Source organism: Colletotrichum lupini, chromosome 2, assembly GCF_023278565.1.
Source record: "Colletotrichum lupini chromosome 2, complete sequence".
In the NCBI taxonomy this organism is placed as follows: domain Eukaryota; kingdom Fungi; phylum Ascomycota; class Sordariomycetes; order Glomerellales; family Glomerellaceae; genus Colletotrichum; species Colletotrichum lupini.
Genome location: NC_064675.1, coordinates 4,854,756 through 4,869,050, shown reverse-complemented (window position 1 = coordinate 4,869,050; position 14,295 = coordinate 4,854,756). Strand labels below are relative to the sequence as shown.

The window sequence follows — 14,295 nt, the reverse complement described above, 5'->3', positions numbered from 1 at the left end:
TTTGGAAACGTCAATGCTCCCGCTGTCCTATCTCTGTACTTCTACCCTCTGGTCTCATTTTTGAGAAAGCAGAGACAGGTCAAAACTAGGTACCTATCCCCAAGAGCCGGGTGACATGTAACCAATTTCATCAATCCACCAAATGCAAGCCAGTCGTCTTCCTCCTCCTATCCCATCAAATTCTACCCCGCAGCTTGCTCAGAACCGCCATCTGGATTTGGGTTCTTGCTCTCCCAAAACCCATCCTACCAACCAATGTCGAGCTGCCAGATGCCATAACCTTTGGCCCTACAGCAACTTTCCAACTCAACCCCTCCATTGCCAGGGCAAGGATCCCTAGCACCTCTGAGCCAAAAGCAATACAGAGACCAGGCAAAGAAGTGGGGGTGTGTCCCACCCGCCAGCCAAAAGACCCTCACCGCCTTCCACTCCGGGTCGACAACGGCACAACACCCCGCCAAACTTCTTTTCGCGATGGCATCAAATTCGGATCTAGAGTGTCGGGTTGAAGGATAGCTGATCATTGTCCATTTTCTCGGCACAAAGAACTCGTCCTTTTACCAAGCCATCATACTACTTCCCGAACTCCGGTTCTGACAACAACGGCACCCAAAATGGCATCTACCCCAGCACACCTGGAGCCCTCCAAGCTCGGGACAAAAGAATAGTTCGTCACTCAATTCATTGCCCCTCCACGCCACGAGTGAATGACTTTCCCCTTTCGCTCAACACCCAACCCCCTTACATCACCAAGAGCATTCCCCAACTAACAGGTCCACTGAAACAGCTGGTCATCCCTCTACACAACCGAACTCACAAACAACGCTCAGAACCCTGAAGACCGCGGCACAGTCTGGTTCGACGACTCGGACGCCGAGTCAAAGCTCCTGACCTACCTCGAGGACCTCACCGAGTCCGCCCCCTTCGACCACTCCCTCCGCCAAGCCGACGCCACCTTCCTCGACCTCGGCTGCGGCAACGGCTCCCTCCTCTTCGCCCTCCGCGACGAGGGCTGGGCCGGCCGCGCCCTCGGCGTCGACTACGCCCCGCAGAGCGTCGAGCTGGCGCGCCGCATCGCGGCGCAGAGACAGCAAGCTGCCGCCAAGGAGGATGAGGACATGTCCGACGCACCCGCCGGGGACGAAGACGACGAGGCAGACGCCAGAGAGCCAGAATTCGAAGAGTGGGATGTACTAAACGGACCCTGGGAAACCGTGCTCAACGGAACCCAAAAAGACGGTTGGGACGTCGTCCTCGACAAGGGCACCTTTGACGCAATCTGCCTCAGCGATGAAAAGGACGCGCAAGGCAGGCGCATCTGCGAGGGATACAGAGGCCGCGCGCTCCGCCTCGTCAAGCCCGGCGGCCTGCTTCTCATCACGAGCTGTAACTGGACAGAGGAGGAGCTCAGGAAGTGGTTCGAGGGTCCTTCGAATGAGGGAGATGCGGGCAAGTTTGTTGCTGTGGGCAAGGTGGATTATCCTAGCTTCACCTTTGGCGGGGCCAAAGGCCAGACCATCAGCAGTTTGTGCTTCCAGAGGCAGGCATAGCTAAGGTAGAGCATCATGCAACGAGTTAGACGAATGACAAGACCTTCAAGATACCCCGCAAAAGAACGTCGGTCACGACGGTACTAGATAACATTCTTCGTTATTGCATCTCGTTTCTCTGACGGCTGCTGGTGTATCATACAATGTGTTTCTTTAATGGGGGAATGTCAGGCAACGTCACCTACGCTCAACCATGCACGTCCTCCATTGTGCCCCATCTATGGTCGCTTCCATGCCCCTGGAGACATCTCTCCTAACGTTAACCACCAGTGAAAACCTCGCCTCTCTCTGTCTAGTTAGTCTTCTTCTTTTTCTGTAAAGCCTGACAGGGGAACCGAAGTAGCACCCAGCACCATGTAGCGTTTGGTCGAAGCATGCAAGGTAAGAGTCTTGGGACGGTCCTGATAAAAAGATTGGGAATTGCTTCATTACGTCTCTCATCTATGGTGATGTATTCATAGGTTCGCCAGAAGAAGGTCCAGACACTTGGTTCACAGACGTTGTCGCAAAGTACCGCACGTCGACGTCGTCGTCCTTCTGCAGCTTCTCGAGCTTAGGAATGACGCGTGTTTGGATCAGTTCCATGCCTCTGGGAGACGCGGTGAAGCTGCCACCCTCCTTCTCCAGGGAGTAAATCGTGCCTTCTTCAGGCAAACGGCGGAGGACGTCAATCAGAACGCCATATGTCTTGGCGACGTTGAAGCGAATGTTGGGGATCTCATCGTCGACGAGCTTGTCCAACATGGGCAAGATCTTGTCAGCAATGACATCAAGGCTCACAACAGAAGCAAGGGTCTGAAATCATTAGCATCTCTGGTACCATAAAGGCGAAGACCTCAACTTACGGTGATGGCAAAGGCGGTTGTCATTCGGTAGAGGTAGTTGGGGTGGTTGCCCATAGCCATAACCTTGGGAATGATCGCCTCGCTCGCCCACTCGACTCCAAAGACCTCTGTAAGCTTCTTCAGGTTGTGCGTCGCCGCCTCGCGGATCGAGAAGACGGTATCGCCCAACCAGCTCATGCAGAGGTTGCTCAGCTTCTCATCGAAGAACTTAACTCCAAGCTGGCTGGCAAGAAGAGGAATGTACTCGATGATGGCCAGTCTCACACGCCACTGCTTGTCCTCAGCAAGCTGCACAATGGCGGGTAAAAGAGACTGGGAGAGCAAGTCGATTCCGATGACTGCAGAGGGGTTAGTAAGATGCTTTTGTTTTGGAAGCTAGCACATACCCTGGTTGACGAGTTCAAGCTTGGAAATAATGTGGAGGCGAACTTCGGGGAACTCGTCCTTCAGCATTTGCAAGAACATGGGCAGAAGGTGGTCGATAGTTCTGTGACGAATTAGTCGCTTGTGGCGGAAGTGTAGCCTTCATAGAACCTACTCTTGCTTTCCTAAGATGGGTGCGAGACCGCTGATCTGGGTACCGAGAGCAGCTCTGACATGCTGGGAGGTGTCGGAAACGAGATCCTCCACGCTGCTCATGATATCATTCAGAAGGACAGTGCGGTCCACAAGCGCACAGAATCCTGGTATTTGTCCAGCAATCGCAGTCCGGACTTCTGCCTCGTTGTCCTTGAGGAGCTTCACGAAAGATGGCACCAGATCCCTTGAAACGACCTCCTCATCGACAGCCTTGGAAATCTGTTTGCGCATTAGCGTGGCCCTCCCTACGAGCGTATTCATTCCTGCCAACCTTCTCGAATCTGTCTGCAATCATGTACCGAACCCTCCAGCTCTTGTCCTCAATCAGGTTTCGCAGAGAAGTGAGGAGAACGCCGTGACTCGACTGCTGCTCCTTGGGTACGACCTCGGCGATGGAAATGAGGATCTCGACGGTAAGTAGGCGGACGCTGTCCTGGTCGTCCTGGGCGAGGTGCTGGAAAAGGGGTATCATCTCTTCGACAACGATAGCGGCCGGCATCTCCTTGACGAACTTTGCCAGGTTGGTGGCAGCCTGGCGTCTGACCATGGGTGTCTCATCGTGGACAAGCTGTCCAAACTGCTTTCGGAGGTCTTCTTGAATGCCCGGGGACACCTTCTTGTAGGGCGATGTGTAGAGACCGCAGCCAGACACCTTGGAAGTGAACCAGTCTGCTTTTGAAAGTCGGATGGTCAAGGGGATGAAGTATTCTTCGACTTGCTGAGAGGACAGCTCCTCGCAGATCTTGTTGAGGGACTCGACGGCCTGCTTTGATTAGGCGATGTGACTGGTGGGTGGAGCAGGGGGCACTAGCTACCTTGTCCCGCACGACGGGTTCCTCGATGGCAGCGAGGTTCTCGAGGGGGGAGAGGAGGACATGGCCCCATTGGGCGCCTCCGACATACTCGATGAAGTTGCCCAGCTCGCCGCTGAGAGCGACTAGCACCTCATCCTCGTCCTCAACGGACTCTGGTTGAAAGTTCAGATATTGGCTCACATAGGGATGGATGCGCAAGACATACCGTCGAGGAAGGGAATCAATTCCTCACGCGTGCGCTCGGCGCCTAGGGCGAGGGCGATGGTGGAGAGGCGGTGAATGGCATTGAGACGCAGGAGGACATCGTCGTGCTGGATCGCGAAAGGGTTAGCAATGTGTTGTGCGCTGGCGGCTGAAGGCTGACGTCGGGGTTGGGCTAGACAGGCAGAGTCACCGCCATACCTTTAGCTCGTCGATGAGGACGGCGATGGGGTAGAGCTCGTCCTGGGTATTCGGCGCGTCTGCCATGGCGAGCGAGGTTGCGCAGGCGCGTTTATCGATGGGAGGGTCGGATGATGTTCAGGAGAGTCGACGTCGTGGTTGTGAGCGATCGGAGTGGATCGCGTGCGGGTGATGCAATGGGTTGGTTGAGGGCGAGCGGCGGTCGTTGTGGGATTGGGGGGGCTCTAAAATCCGAGACGACGCAACCAGGATAGTGGTATGGCAGATATTATCAGGAGGTTGCGAGCATGCAGACCATGCCAACGATCCGACGTCAGGTTGGCGAAAGGCACAGCTAGTTGTCGTGGTGAAGTTCGTGTGGCAGTGGTGGAGGAGAGCGTGGCCGGGTGTTGATTTGAGATAGATAGTGGAAGCACGAGGCATGGGAAGGGAAGTTTGACGTGCTGTTTCTGAGGTTCGTCTTTCGCTTCTGCTCCAGGTGCTGTCCCACCCGACCAGAAATGGGCTACCTTACCGCACCTAAATTATCAGCTGTGGTGGCCACCTTAGTCGTTCGGTGATGGGCAACAGCATTTCTAGGCGCCTACGAGAGCCTGTATCTGTGACCGCCTTGGGCAAGGTCTGACAGAGGGAAGGTACGTACCCGTAACTTCTTGGTGGTGGATGTCGTAAGGCAGGGGTGCAGGAGCCAGGAAGAGGTGCTCTTTCCTTTCTTCTGGTGAGGGGCTGCTGCTTGTCGTTTGCTGCCGCATCTTCGTAGCAGCTGAAAAGCGGACTTGCAGCACAGGTTCGGTACTAACTGACGTATCGCTCCTCCAACGTCCTCACGTTCCTTGGAATTTTCTATGCCCTCTATAGCTAACACAATAAGCACCATAGGTAGCACTCTTCTGACTACCTTGTGCTTGAGACATGCCAACTTTCAAGTCCAGCTTCATTCCCTCTTGGCCTGGTGAGATATCTCCCGGGTGACCGGCCGAGGAGGGGTCATCAGCCTGCAGCTAAGCTACCTGATCATAGGTAGGTACTTAGTATGCACTACCTTCATGGAGGGGAGGGGTTATGGGACAGCTACATCATATTTAACGTTGTCCCGAGTCTGGGTATTCGGAAACGCATGATTGTGATTGAGGCAATGAATCGGAATCCAGCATTTTCTGCTCCGCGCGCATTTTGGCCAGCACCTAGGTAAGGTGGTGAAATACCTTACCATACCTTTAGTCACCGCCGTGGGTAGCTACGAGCTGTCAGTGAGGCATCTGCCAAACTTTCCCGTTACCAGCAAACAGCTCAGGTGTCCCTCCCACCTTCCACCAGCGGCGAAACATGTCGTGGCTGGAATATGCGCACGGCTGTGTGCACTGGCCGCCAGCTGTCGATGGGCCTGCACCGAAGAGGAATATGGTGATTTATGGCTTCCATTTCTCCTGCCTGCGCTGGGTTGCGTTGTGCTGCGCTGCAACCCGTCCCGGTGTCGGTTGACACGGACCACTCTCTGACATCGGACCCTGGAAAATTGAGATGCCGAGTGCGACCGCTGCTTTTGCTGCCCCTCAACCCCGCAGCCCCTCCAATGGCTGCGATGAAGTCGAAATGACTCCCACTGACCTCTTAAAGCAGCAACTTCATCCCGCCCCGGCGAACCTTCCATGCGTGCATGCAGTTGCTTCACCTCCGAGTATCCCCAAAATTTCTGTGACTCAAGGCCATATTGGAGACGGAAATTGACCATTGCTTGAATCCTCTCCTGCCCCTGACGCCAGACAGACCTCTGCACCCTCGAGAGACTCTCGCCAATTCTCACCATGCCTACCATATCCGTCAACAAGTACGATCTGTACAAGGCCCTAGGCCAAAAGTGAGTTGCGCCGTGCTGGCACCGTCCGCCCCGATCTAGACATCTTGACCCCGCCATCCCTATACTGCCTCTTGCTGATCGTCGCCCGCACAGCTTCACCACCCAAGAGTTCGAAGACCTGTGCTTCGAATTCGGTATCGAGCTCGACGAGGACACCGAGAATGACGACCGACCGATTGTCAATGGCGTGCAGGAGCCGCCCCAGCTGAAGATCGAGATCCCCGCCAACCGATACGACATGCTGTGCTTCGAGGGTATCGCGCTCATGCTCAACATCTTCAGAGAGAAGGTTGCCGCACCCAACTACAAGGTCGTAGAACCCAAGAACCCTGAAGCCTCCGTCATTACCGTCGCCCAGGACACCAGCAAAATCCGACCCCTCGTTGCTGGTGCCATTCTCAGAAACATCAAGTTCACCCAAGAGAGCTACGACTCCTTCATCGGCCTCCAGGACAAGCTGCACATGAACTTGGCGAGACAAAGAACATTGGTGGCCATCGGAACCCACGACCTCGATACGATAGAAGGCCCCTTCACATACGAGGCCCTGCCGGCCAAGGACATCAAGTTCAAGCCCCTGAACCAGACCAAGGAGATGGACGGCGAGGAGCTGATGCAGTTCTACGAGAGTGACAAGCATCTCGGCAGGTACCTGCACATTATCAAGGACTCTCCCGTCTACCCCGTCATCTACGACAAGAACCGGACTGTCTGCTCGCTGCCGCCCATCATCAACGGCGACCACTCTAAGATCACCGTCAACACCAAGAACGTCTTCATCGAGATGACAGCAACGGACGCCACCAAGCTCGATATTGTCTGCGACATGATGGTTACAATGTTCTCGCAGTACTGCTCCGAGCCCTTCACCGTTGAGCCCGTCAAGATCGTTTCCGAGCACAACGGCGCATCAAGAACGACACCAACCCTCGCCCCCCGCACGATCGATGTTGAGATTGACTACCTCAACGCTTGCACTGGCCTTAGCGAAACACCCGAGAAGATGTGCCAGCTCCTGAACAAGATGGCGTACATCGCCAAGCCCTCCGACAAGGACAGCAACCTTCTCAGCGTGTCAATCCCTGTCACCCGTGCCGATGTGCTCCACCAATGCGACGTCATGGAGGACCTGGCTATCTGCTACGGCTACAACAACCTCCCTAGGTCTTCTCCCAACAAGAGCGCTACCATTGGAGCGCCTCTCATGATCAATAAGCTCGCTGATATTGTGCGGACAGAGGCCGCCATGTCTGGCTGGAGCGAAGTAATGCCTCTGATTCTGTGCAGCCACGACGAGAACTTCGGCTGGCTGAACCGCAAGGATGACGGCAAGACTGCTGTCAAGCTTGCCAACCCCAAGACTGCCGAGTACCAGGTTGTGCGGACATCCCTGGTCCCTGGTCTTCTCAAGACCATCCGCGAGAACAAGAAGCACAGCGTCCCCATCAAGATCTTTGAGTCAGCTGACGTCGTCTTCAAGGACGAGTCTCTGGAGCGCAAGGCTCGCAATGAGCGTCACTTCGCTGCTGCCTGGTATGGTAAGACCAGTGGTTTCGAGGTTGTTCACGGTCTTCTGGACCGTGTCCTCTTGATGCTCCGTACAGCTTTCCTCACTCATGACGAGGGACTGAAGGCAGGCAAGAGCGTTGACTTCAAGGTCGTTGAGAACCCCAGCAAGCCTGACGGCTACTGGATCGAGGAGATTGACGAGGCCACTTTCTTCGCTGGCCACGCGGCTGCCATCTACCTGCGTCTGGGTGGCAAGGAGGCGCGCATCGGCGAGTTCGGCATCTTGCACCCTACTGTGTTGGAGAAGTTTGACTTGAGGTAAAATTAAACAGCCCCCCTCCCTCTTTCCCTCTCTAATTACGGTAAATGACCATTGGATGCTAACGTTGACGACAGATACCCTGTGAGCACCCTCGAGATCAACCTCGAGGTCTTCTTGTAGTTGATGAAGCATGATGGGATACGGACATGATGAATGGCTTCGGATAGTTTTCTAAAAACGTAAAAAAAGGCTTTGCTAGACGTAAGGCGGTCGGATATAGACTTTGTTCTTTACACTAGGCGAGCTAGATGAGGCAATGGGCACCCAAGAATAACAAAAAAAGATCAAACAAAAAGAGAAACCCGTCGTGACCTACCTACTGAGTGCAGAGGGTAGGTTTCTTACAAGCCATGATAGTTTGATATGCCGCACGCGCCTGGCGATCGCTGCATGTTATCGCGCACATCATTATGGGAGCAACGGTTAACTTCAGACTGATTAGAATTATGGAATCGAGAGTACACAGGAGTTCGAAAATCCAAGTGGATCTATACGACGGACCCCAAAGCCTCTCCACCTCTCTCCCATCTCTCGTCTCTCGTTTTCTGTCTTGCTCTCGTGTCTCCCTGTGCGTATGTCCATTCACGCAAACTTTTCTCTTGCCCCCCTGCCCTTCCAAACCGCGTTGCTGCTGTATGAACGAATCCGTTTCATCCCCTGATCCCGTTTTGAACCCTCCCTCTACCAGTCTTGAACGCAATCATACCTCTTGGACGCCGGAAAACAGAGCAAGGGGAAGAAGAATTGCTGTGTATCCAGCACGACGAACGTCGAGAGAAAAAGGGGTGAATGCGTCAAAAAAAGAAAAAAAAAGAAGAAAAAAGTCGTAATACTTGTACAAAACTCCGGCTCGCTGTCATGAAGAGCCGTAAATCAGTTCGTCCCCTCCAAGGCAAACGTGTTGGAATTGCGTTCGCTGAGAGACCCCATTTCTTTCGTGCCCTTCGTAGTTGTGCGGTGAAAATGCAGCAAGTACATGCTAAACTCCTGAAATGTTGAACTAGGAAGTCTTCTGCGGCTAGTGGCTGGGAGTCACAGATCCGCCGTTCTCGGCAGACACGGCCTCCGTGCTCGTGTTCACCAGAATGAAGTTGCCAACATCGGCAACATCCCCTGTCGAGACACTATCGAGAGAATGAACCGAGGACGCGTCGGAACCGGCGTCAATGTCGGTTGACGCATCTCCAGTGACACAGACGCCATCGTCATCATCATCATCGCGGGCGATATTGTCAGCGCAAGTATCTCCATGAGGAGTGTCCTCGGCCAAGCCATCGGTCAAGTTTGACCAGTCGTTGCTCAAGTTGGCGACGTTGGCGACGGCTTTAGTACCCCATTCCCAGATTGTTGAATCGCCCCAGTTGCTCAACGTATAAGTTGAGTCAGCCCAATTCTCCTGGTAGAAGAGCTCGGCGTCGAGTTTCATTGTAGCACTAGTCACCTCGACGGTATACGGCGCGTCGTGCATTCGTTCGAACATGACGCCCTATGTCATCTCCCGGAGCTCTTGCTCGCTGCGACTTGTAACCCTCGAAGTGGAAGCAGGACTGGCGTTACGTCCGGCCAGATTGTTCAGCATTCCGCTGACGTTTTTGCCAATGTTCAAGCCAGCGATTCCATCTCTTACTGCACTGAAGGCATTGGAGTTCTCGGCCGACACACTTCGACGGAGAACTGGGGCCTGTCGCTCTTGATAATTGGGCGTCAAAGTAGTGTGCGTGTTCTCTACACCTCCCAGAACCGACTGGCTGGTAGGGAGAGAAGGCGGCTTGGGGCTTGCGGTGGATTGGGGCGGGGTACCAGGCTGGCTATTCGCGTAAGAATCCTCCGTAGTTGGGTGCAGTTCGTTCATGGCTGTAGCTCTGTTGGCTGCAGCGGTCGCTACGGCGTTGAGGTGCGAATTCATCTCCTCGTCGGTCCGATTGAAGAGTTGGTGCCACCAGCGGATGTTGGTCATATCTGGCACTATGATGCGGCTGCGGCCCTTAACATACTCATCGAAGGTCGGATCATAGTCCTTGTTGGTGAACTCTGGCTTGCGGGACAAGAAGTAGTCCCAGACCGAAGAAGTGCGCTCAGAGGCACGAGCCTCGTGTCTCTGTTTCTCGGAGTTGTAGAGGAAGGTGCCATATTGACAGGAGTAGAGATGATAGATCAGTCGACGAAGGAATCTCTCATTGAACTCAAACTTGGTCGGGTTCTGGCGGAGAAGCTGATAGACGCAGTCCACAAATTGGTGGAACACAGGGCTGACCATCTTAGGAACAGTAGCCTCGTCTTTTGCGACTTTTCCAGTAGAGCCTTCGGTAATGGCATCGAGTTCAGCCTTGTCCTCCTTGCTGGGATTGAACAGCTGCCTGGCACCAGTGAAGACATTCTGGAAGGCATCTGCGCGGCCGTCATTCTCTCCAGGCTGGATGGTTGAGCCTGCCATCGAGTCGTTCTGGACCTTGAAGTTGTCCTCGTGGTTCAAGTGGCCACATCGAAGCCTAAACATATGGCCAAAGGCAAGCCAGTCCTTCTCGACAAGAACAATGAACCCTTCGATAGTTCGGAAGAAAGGGTCCAGCATGATCTGTGCAAGAGCACTAAGCTGACTGGTTCGGTCCCAGCCATCGGAGCAGTGAATGAGGACGTGCGACTGCTTCAACCATACTTGCTTGGCGACAATATCGGCTCCATTCAAAACAGCTTGCGTGTGTTTCAGCCAGTTGGTGGCAGCCAAGGCGTTCTGGTCAGGAGACAAAGGAGACAGGTCGGCATCCTTGAGACAAAGCATAACACTCTCCAACGACTTCCTCATCACATGGATGTTCTCAATGTTCATGAAGGCTTTCTTGGCACCTGGGTAGCGGTCCATGGGCTCTGAGCCCATTCCTCCAATCTGATTGACCATGGCATTCACAGTAGGTCTGGCGTCGACAATCATGTTGGCTTGTTGGGCGCCATAGATGAGGCGTTTGCCGTTTTCATCAAACATCTTGGGCTCATCGTCTGCGACAATCTGCTCAGAGAGCTCTCCATCTGTGGACGACTTTTCAGAGATATCTGACTGGCTCAGGCGAGGAGGCTGGTCTTGATCAATGCTGCTTCGGGGCATGATAGGTGCAAATGAAGCCAAGACCAGCTTCTCGTCCTGCACATTGTTCTTCCTGGTAATGCCTGAAAGAGGTTGCGAGCTGCGGGTAATAGTGCAGTTGTTGTCTGCGTGGATGTAACTCAGGGCGGGAATTCTGTGTCTGGAACGATACTCCTTGGCGTATTTCAAAACGTTGTCTGAGATGCAAGAGGGAACCACCAGAACGGCGGGATAAGTGTCGCAGAAAGTATAGTCCTTGTTGATGTTTGTGATTCTCCATCCTTTGTCTGACGACTTTTCGCTAATGCCCTGGCGCCGGAACTCGGCTTTGGGGTCGTAGATGCTCCAGCCATTGATCTGTCGCTCGGCCTTGGAGGGCTTGTGACTGAAAGCAAAGAGCCTCTCGATGGTGCCTAGTTTGCAAGTTCTGAGCTTCACAAACTCAAAGACGTCTCGAGCAACGTTATTGTCCTCAAAGTTGAAAGTGACAAAGATGAAGTCGCGACAGCGGATGCGGATAGAGCTGTGAATGCCATGAGTAGGAGGCATGAGTCGGAGTATGCACTGCGATAGAATAGGATAGGTGATCCATGATTCTCGAGGTTTCGGGGGAGGTTTATCGGCTTGGTCGGCGGTTTGGTTCTTGGGAGGTGGTGGCGGCGCGCAGAAGACAAGGTGGAAATCGGTCAAGCGCAAGGTACCGACCGAGGTGAGTCCTCCGTTGATGCACTGGACGTTTTCGACTACCTGTATTTTGCAATCACGCCATGGTCAGTTTTTTCCGTTTCATGTCATATCGTGTGAGAAGATTCAGTCTGTGAAAAACGCGCATGGCTTACCTTCCTAGCCTCCATGGTGAAGTGCAATGTGGAAGATGATGCTTTTTTGAGCTACTAGAGCATGGCCGCGCGCAAATGCGGAAGGCCCGGGAGGTAAGTGTTTGCAGGTGGATAAATTCACTGGAAGAAGAGCAGCAGAAAAGCTGCGCAACTTCAGTGAGGGTAGAAAGGTTGAATAGGGAAAAGAAGAGACCAAAGAAAAATCAATGCAACCACACGATGTTGGAGGTCGGAGGGTTGGGCTGGGTAAGGTTTGGAGGCAAGGTCAGGTAACGTGGGGAGGGACGGTTGCGGTTGTCAGGTCGGAGGTCGGCTGTCTGGGGTTGATTTTGCTGCTGCGCAGTCGCAAAGAGCAGGAGCAGCAGGAAGAGAAGGAACGGCTGATCCACACCATCTACCTGGTCCCTTAGCTTAGCGCGGGGCTGAGAACAGAGAGCCGACGTCACGGCTTTCAGTGTCAGTGCTTGAGTGCTCTCTTCCAAATCAGCAAAGTTGGGTGATGTAGCCTTTTTCATAGAAACTAAACTGCGCTTTCGAGAAGTTGAACTATTCTACGATTATTGACTACCCATCAGATGCCATATGGTAATCATTAGATAAAGTTCATCTGGTGAATTCTTTACCAGGAGGCAAGGCAGCTTGGTACTGAATCGCATGTTGATCTGGATCCAGAGCATCAAATGTCACCCACCTGACGCTCTCAGCTCCCCTGTGACCGTCATCGTCGTGGCCAGCACGCTGCAAGCCTGCAACCCAACAGGGGACCTCCAAATTCCCGCGACTGTGGTCCCCACCAAGCCAAAGCTGGCCCCTTGAAACCCCACTACCGGCCGACGGAGCTCTCTCTCCCGATGTCCCGATGATCAGCCAGCCAGCACGTGCAAAGAGCACTCGAATGGGGCACGTATCGATTTTGCTGACCAGGGCGGGCAGACAAGGAGGAAAATGCACTTTACGCCTGGCAGGTCACCACAGCTGGCAAGTGGGGTCCTCTGCCAGCGACCTGGCGCGTCTCGATAAGAATAGAGCACAGACCACAAAAGGCCAAAGGTTTCCCCTTATCGCCCGCCTCTCTAGGGCACACAGAATTTGCTCAATTTTTACAGCGCAAAATCGATCCGGGGCACTGACGATTGGGCAAGTGTGGACTACTCGAACAACCTCACTTCTCAACCTTCCGCCCCTCCGCCGAACGAAACCGTCGACACTCCAACAATTCGTCCAACTATCCCCCCCTTTCGACAAACTCGGGCAAACGAAAGTCAAGATGGCTGTTCCAGGCACTCAGATGTAAGAATTGTCCTTCCTCTGTTTCCAATGGTGGCTTTGCCTTTGCAACATTTCCTCGAGATCCCTCCTCCCCGCCCATCGAACAAATTTCGCCAATCTCGAATTTCCCCCGGTGGATGAAATGCTCTCGGGGATGGAAATGTTGCGAAGGAAAACAAAATGAACATTTGGAGGAACAGTCTTTGCTGACGATTCGTCTTTTCCCCCCAATATAGCTCCAAGCGCAGAAAGTTCGTCGCCGATGGCGTCTTCTACGCTGAGCTCAACGAGTTCTTCCAGCGCGAGCTGGCCGAGGAGGGCTACTCCGGCGTCGAGGTCCGCGTCACCCCCACGGTAACCGACATCATCATCCGTGCCACCCACACCCAGGAGGTTCTCGGCGAGCAGGGCCGCCGCATCCGCGAGCTCACCTCGCTCATCCAGAAGCGCTTCAAGTTCCCCGAGAACTCCGTCTCCCTCTACGCCGCCAAGGTCCAGAACCGCGGTCTCTCCGCCGTCGCCCAGTGCGAGTCCCTCCGCTACAAGCTCCTTAACGGTCTCGCCGTCCGCCGCGCCTGCTACGGTGTCCTCCGCTTCATCATGGAGTCCGGCGCCAAGGGTTGCGAGGTCGTCGTCTCCGGCAAGCTCCGCGCCGCCCGCGCCAAGTCCATGAAGTTCACCGACGGCTTCATGATCCACTCTGGTCAGCCCGCCAAGGACTTCATCGACCACGCCACCCGCCACGTCCTCCTCCGCCAGGGTGTTCTCGGCATCAAGGTCAAGATCATGCGCGGCTCCGACCCCGAGGGCAAGGCCGGCCCCCAGAAGACCCTCCCCGACGCCGTCTCCATCCTTGAGCCCAAGGAGGAGCAGTCCGTCGTTCAGCCCATGTCCCAGGACTACGGCGCTAAGGCCGCCCAGGCCCAGGCCGCCGCTGAGGCGCAACAAGCGGAGCAGCAGCCCGAGGCTGGCGAGGAGGCTGAGGCTCAGTCGTAGGAGACTGGCGAGCTGCAGGTTTCTTTCGAGCAGGCTGACTCTTCCAGCCCCGCCGGTTGGTAAACACACAAAAGGGGACTGGAGAACTGTTCAGCGTGAAGCGGGGATTTTTCGAGTCTGCTTCTCTTTGTCGCACGCTTCTGTCTTCTAGTTCACTCTAGTTTTCTTCCAATACCAGACTAGGGGAATACAAAAAACGGGGTATTTCGCGCGAAAAGACCAGCAAAAATGG

General features: G+C 54.3%; 7 protein-coding genes across 7 annotated transcripts; 4 read left to right on the top strand and 3 right to left on the bottom strand.

The window, feature by feature from the left end:
* Nucleotides 1-614: 614 nt before the first annotated feature.
* Nucleotides 615-1,550, top strand: CLUP02_03789 (S-adenosylmethionine-dependent methyltransferase; the record flags this gene model as incomplete). Its single annotated transcript, XM_049282806.1, has 2 exons — nucleotides 615-667; nucleotides 788-1,550. The coding sequence occupies 2 exons, from the start codon at nucleotides 615-617 to the stop codon at nucleotides 1,548-1,550; spliced, it is 816 nt and encodes a 271-aa protein (XP_049139949.1).
* Nucleotides 1,551-1,991: 441 nt separating this feature from the next.
* On the bottom strand, nucleotides 1,992-4,257 carry CLUP02_03788 (uncharacterized protein; the record flags this gene model as incomplete). The annotated part of the gene is made up of 8 exons (XM_049282805.1): nucleotides 1,992-2,345; nucleotides 2,396-2,733; nucleotides 2,782-2,882; nucleotides 2,934-3,193; nucleotides 3,246-3,737; nucleotides 3,790-3,941; nucleotides 3,995-4,100; nucleotides 4,192-4,257. 8 exons carry the CDS (start codon nucleotides 4,255-4,257, stop codon nucleotides 1,992-1,994), a joined length of 1,869 nt encoding a protein of 622 aa, XP_049139948.1.
* Nucleotides 4,258-4,308: 51 nt separating this feature from the next.
* CLUP02_03787 (uncharacterized protein) lies at nucleotides 4,309-5,363 on the bottom strand (the record flags this gene model as incomplete). The annotated part of the gene is made up of 4 exons (XM_049282804.1): nucleotides 4,309-4,660; nucleotides 4,736-4,966; nucleotides 5,020-5,192; nucleotides 5,307-5,363. 4 exons carry the CDS (start codon nucleotides 5,361-5,363, stop codon nucleotides 4,309-4,311), a joined length of 813 nt encoding a protein of 270 aa, XP_049139947.1.
* A 154-nt stretch (nucleotides 5,364-5,517) lies between these two features.
* CLUP02_03786 (phenylalanyl-tRNA synthetase) lies at nucleotides 5,518-8,000 on the top strand (the record flags this gene model as incomplete). Its single annotated transcript, XM_049282803.1, has 5 exons — nucleotides 5,518-5,639; nucleotides 5,721-5,886; nucleotides 5,955-6,049; nucleotides 6,143-7,876; nucleotides 7,955-8,000. 5 exons carry the CDS (start codon nucleotides 5,518-5,520, stop codon nucleotides 7,998-8,000), a joined length of 2,163 nt encoding a protein of 720 aa, XP_049139946.1.
* A 290-nt stretch (nucleotides 8,001-8,290) lies between these two features.
* CLUP02_03785 (uncharacterized protein) lies at nucleotides 8,291-8,710 on the top strand (the record flags this gene model as incomplete). The annotated part of the gene is made up of 1 exon (XM_049282802.1): nucleotides 8,291-8,710. One exon carries the CDS (start codon nucleotides 8,291-8,293, stop codon nucleotides 8,708-8,710), a length of 420 nt encoding a protein of 139 aa, XP_049139945.1.
* A 43-nt stretch (nucleotides 8,711-8,753) lies between these two features.
* Nucleotides 8,754-11,813, bottom strand: CLUP02_03784 (uncharacterized protein; the record flags this gene model as incomplete). Its single annotated transcript, XM_049282801.1, has 4 exons — nucleotides 8,754-8,867; nucleotides 8,917-9,366; nucleotides 9,409-11,706; nucleotides 11,799-11,813. The coding sequence occupies 4 exons, from the start codon at nucleotides 11,811-11,813 to the stop codon at nucleotides 8,754-8,756; spliced, it is 2,877 nt and encodes a 958-aa protein (XP_049139944.1).
* Nucleotides 11,814-12,657: 844 nt separating this feature from the next.
* Nucleotides 12,658-14,063, top strand: CLUP02_03783 (40S ribosomal protein S3; the record flags this gene model as incomplete). Its single annotated transcript, XM_049282800.1, has 3 exons — nucleotides 12,658-12,676; nucleotides 12,905-13,088; nucleotides 13,304-14,063. 3 exons carry the CDS (start codon nucleotides 12,658-12,660, stop codon nucleotides 14,061-14,063), a joined length of 963 nt encoding a protein of 320 aa, XP_049139943.1.
* Between the last annotated feature and the right edge of the window lie 232 nt (nucleotides 14,064-14,295).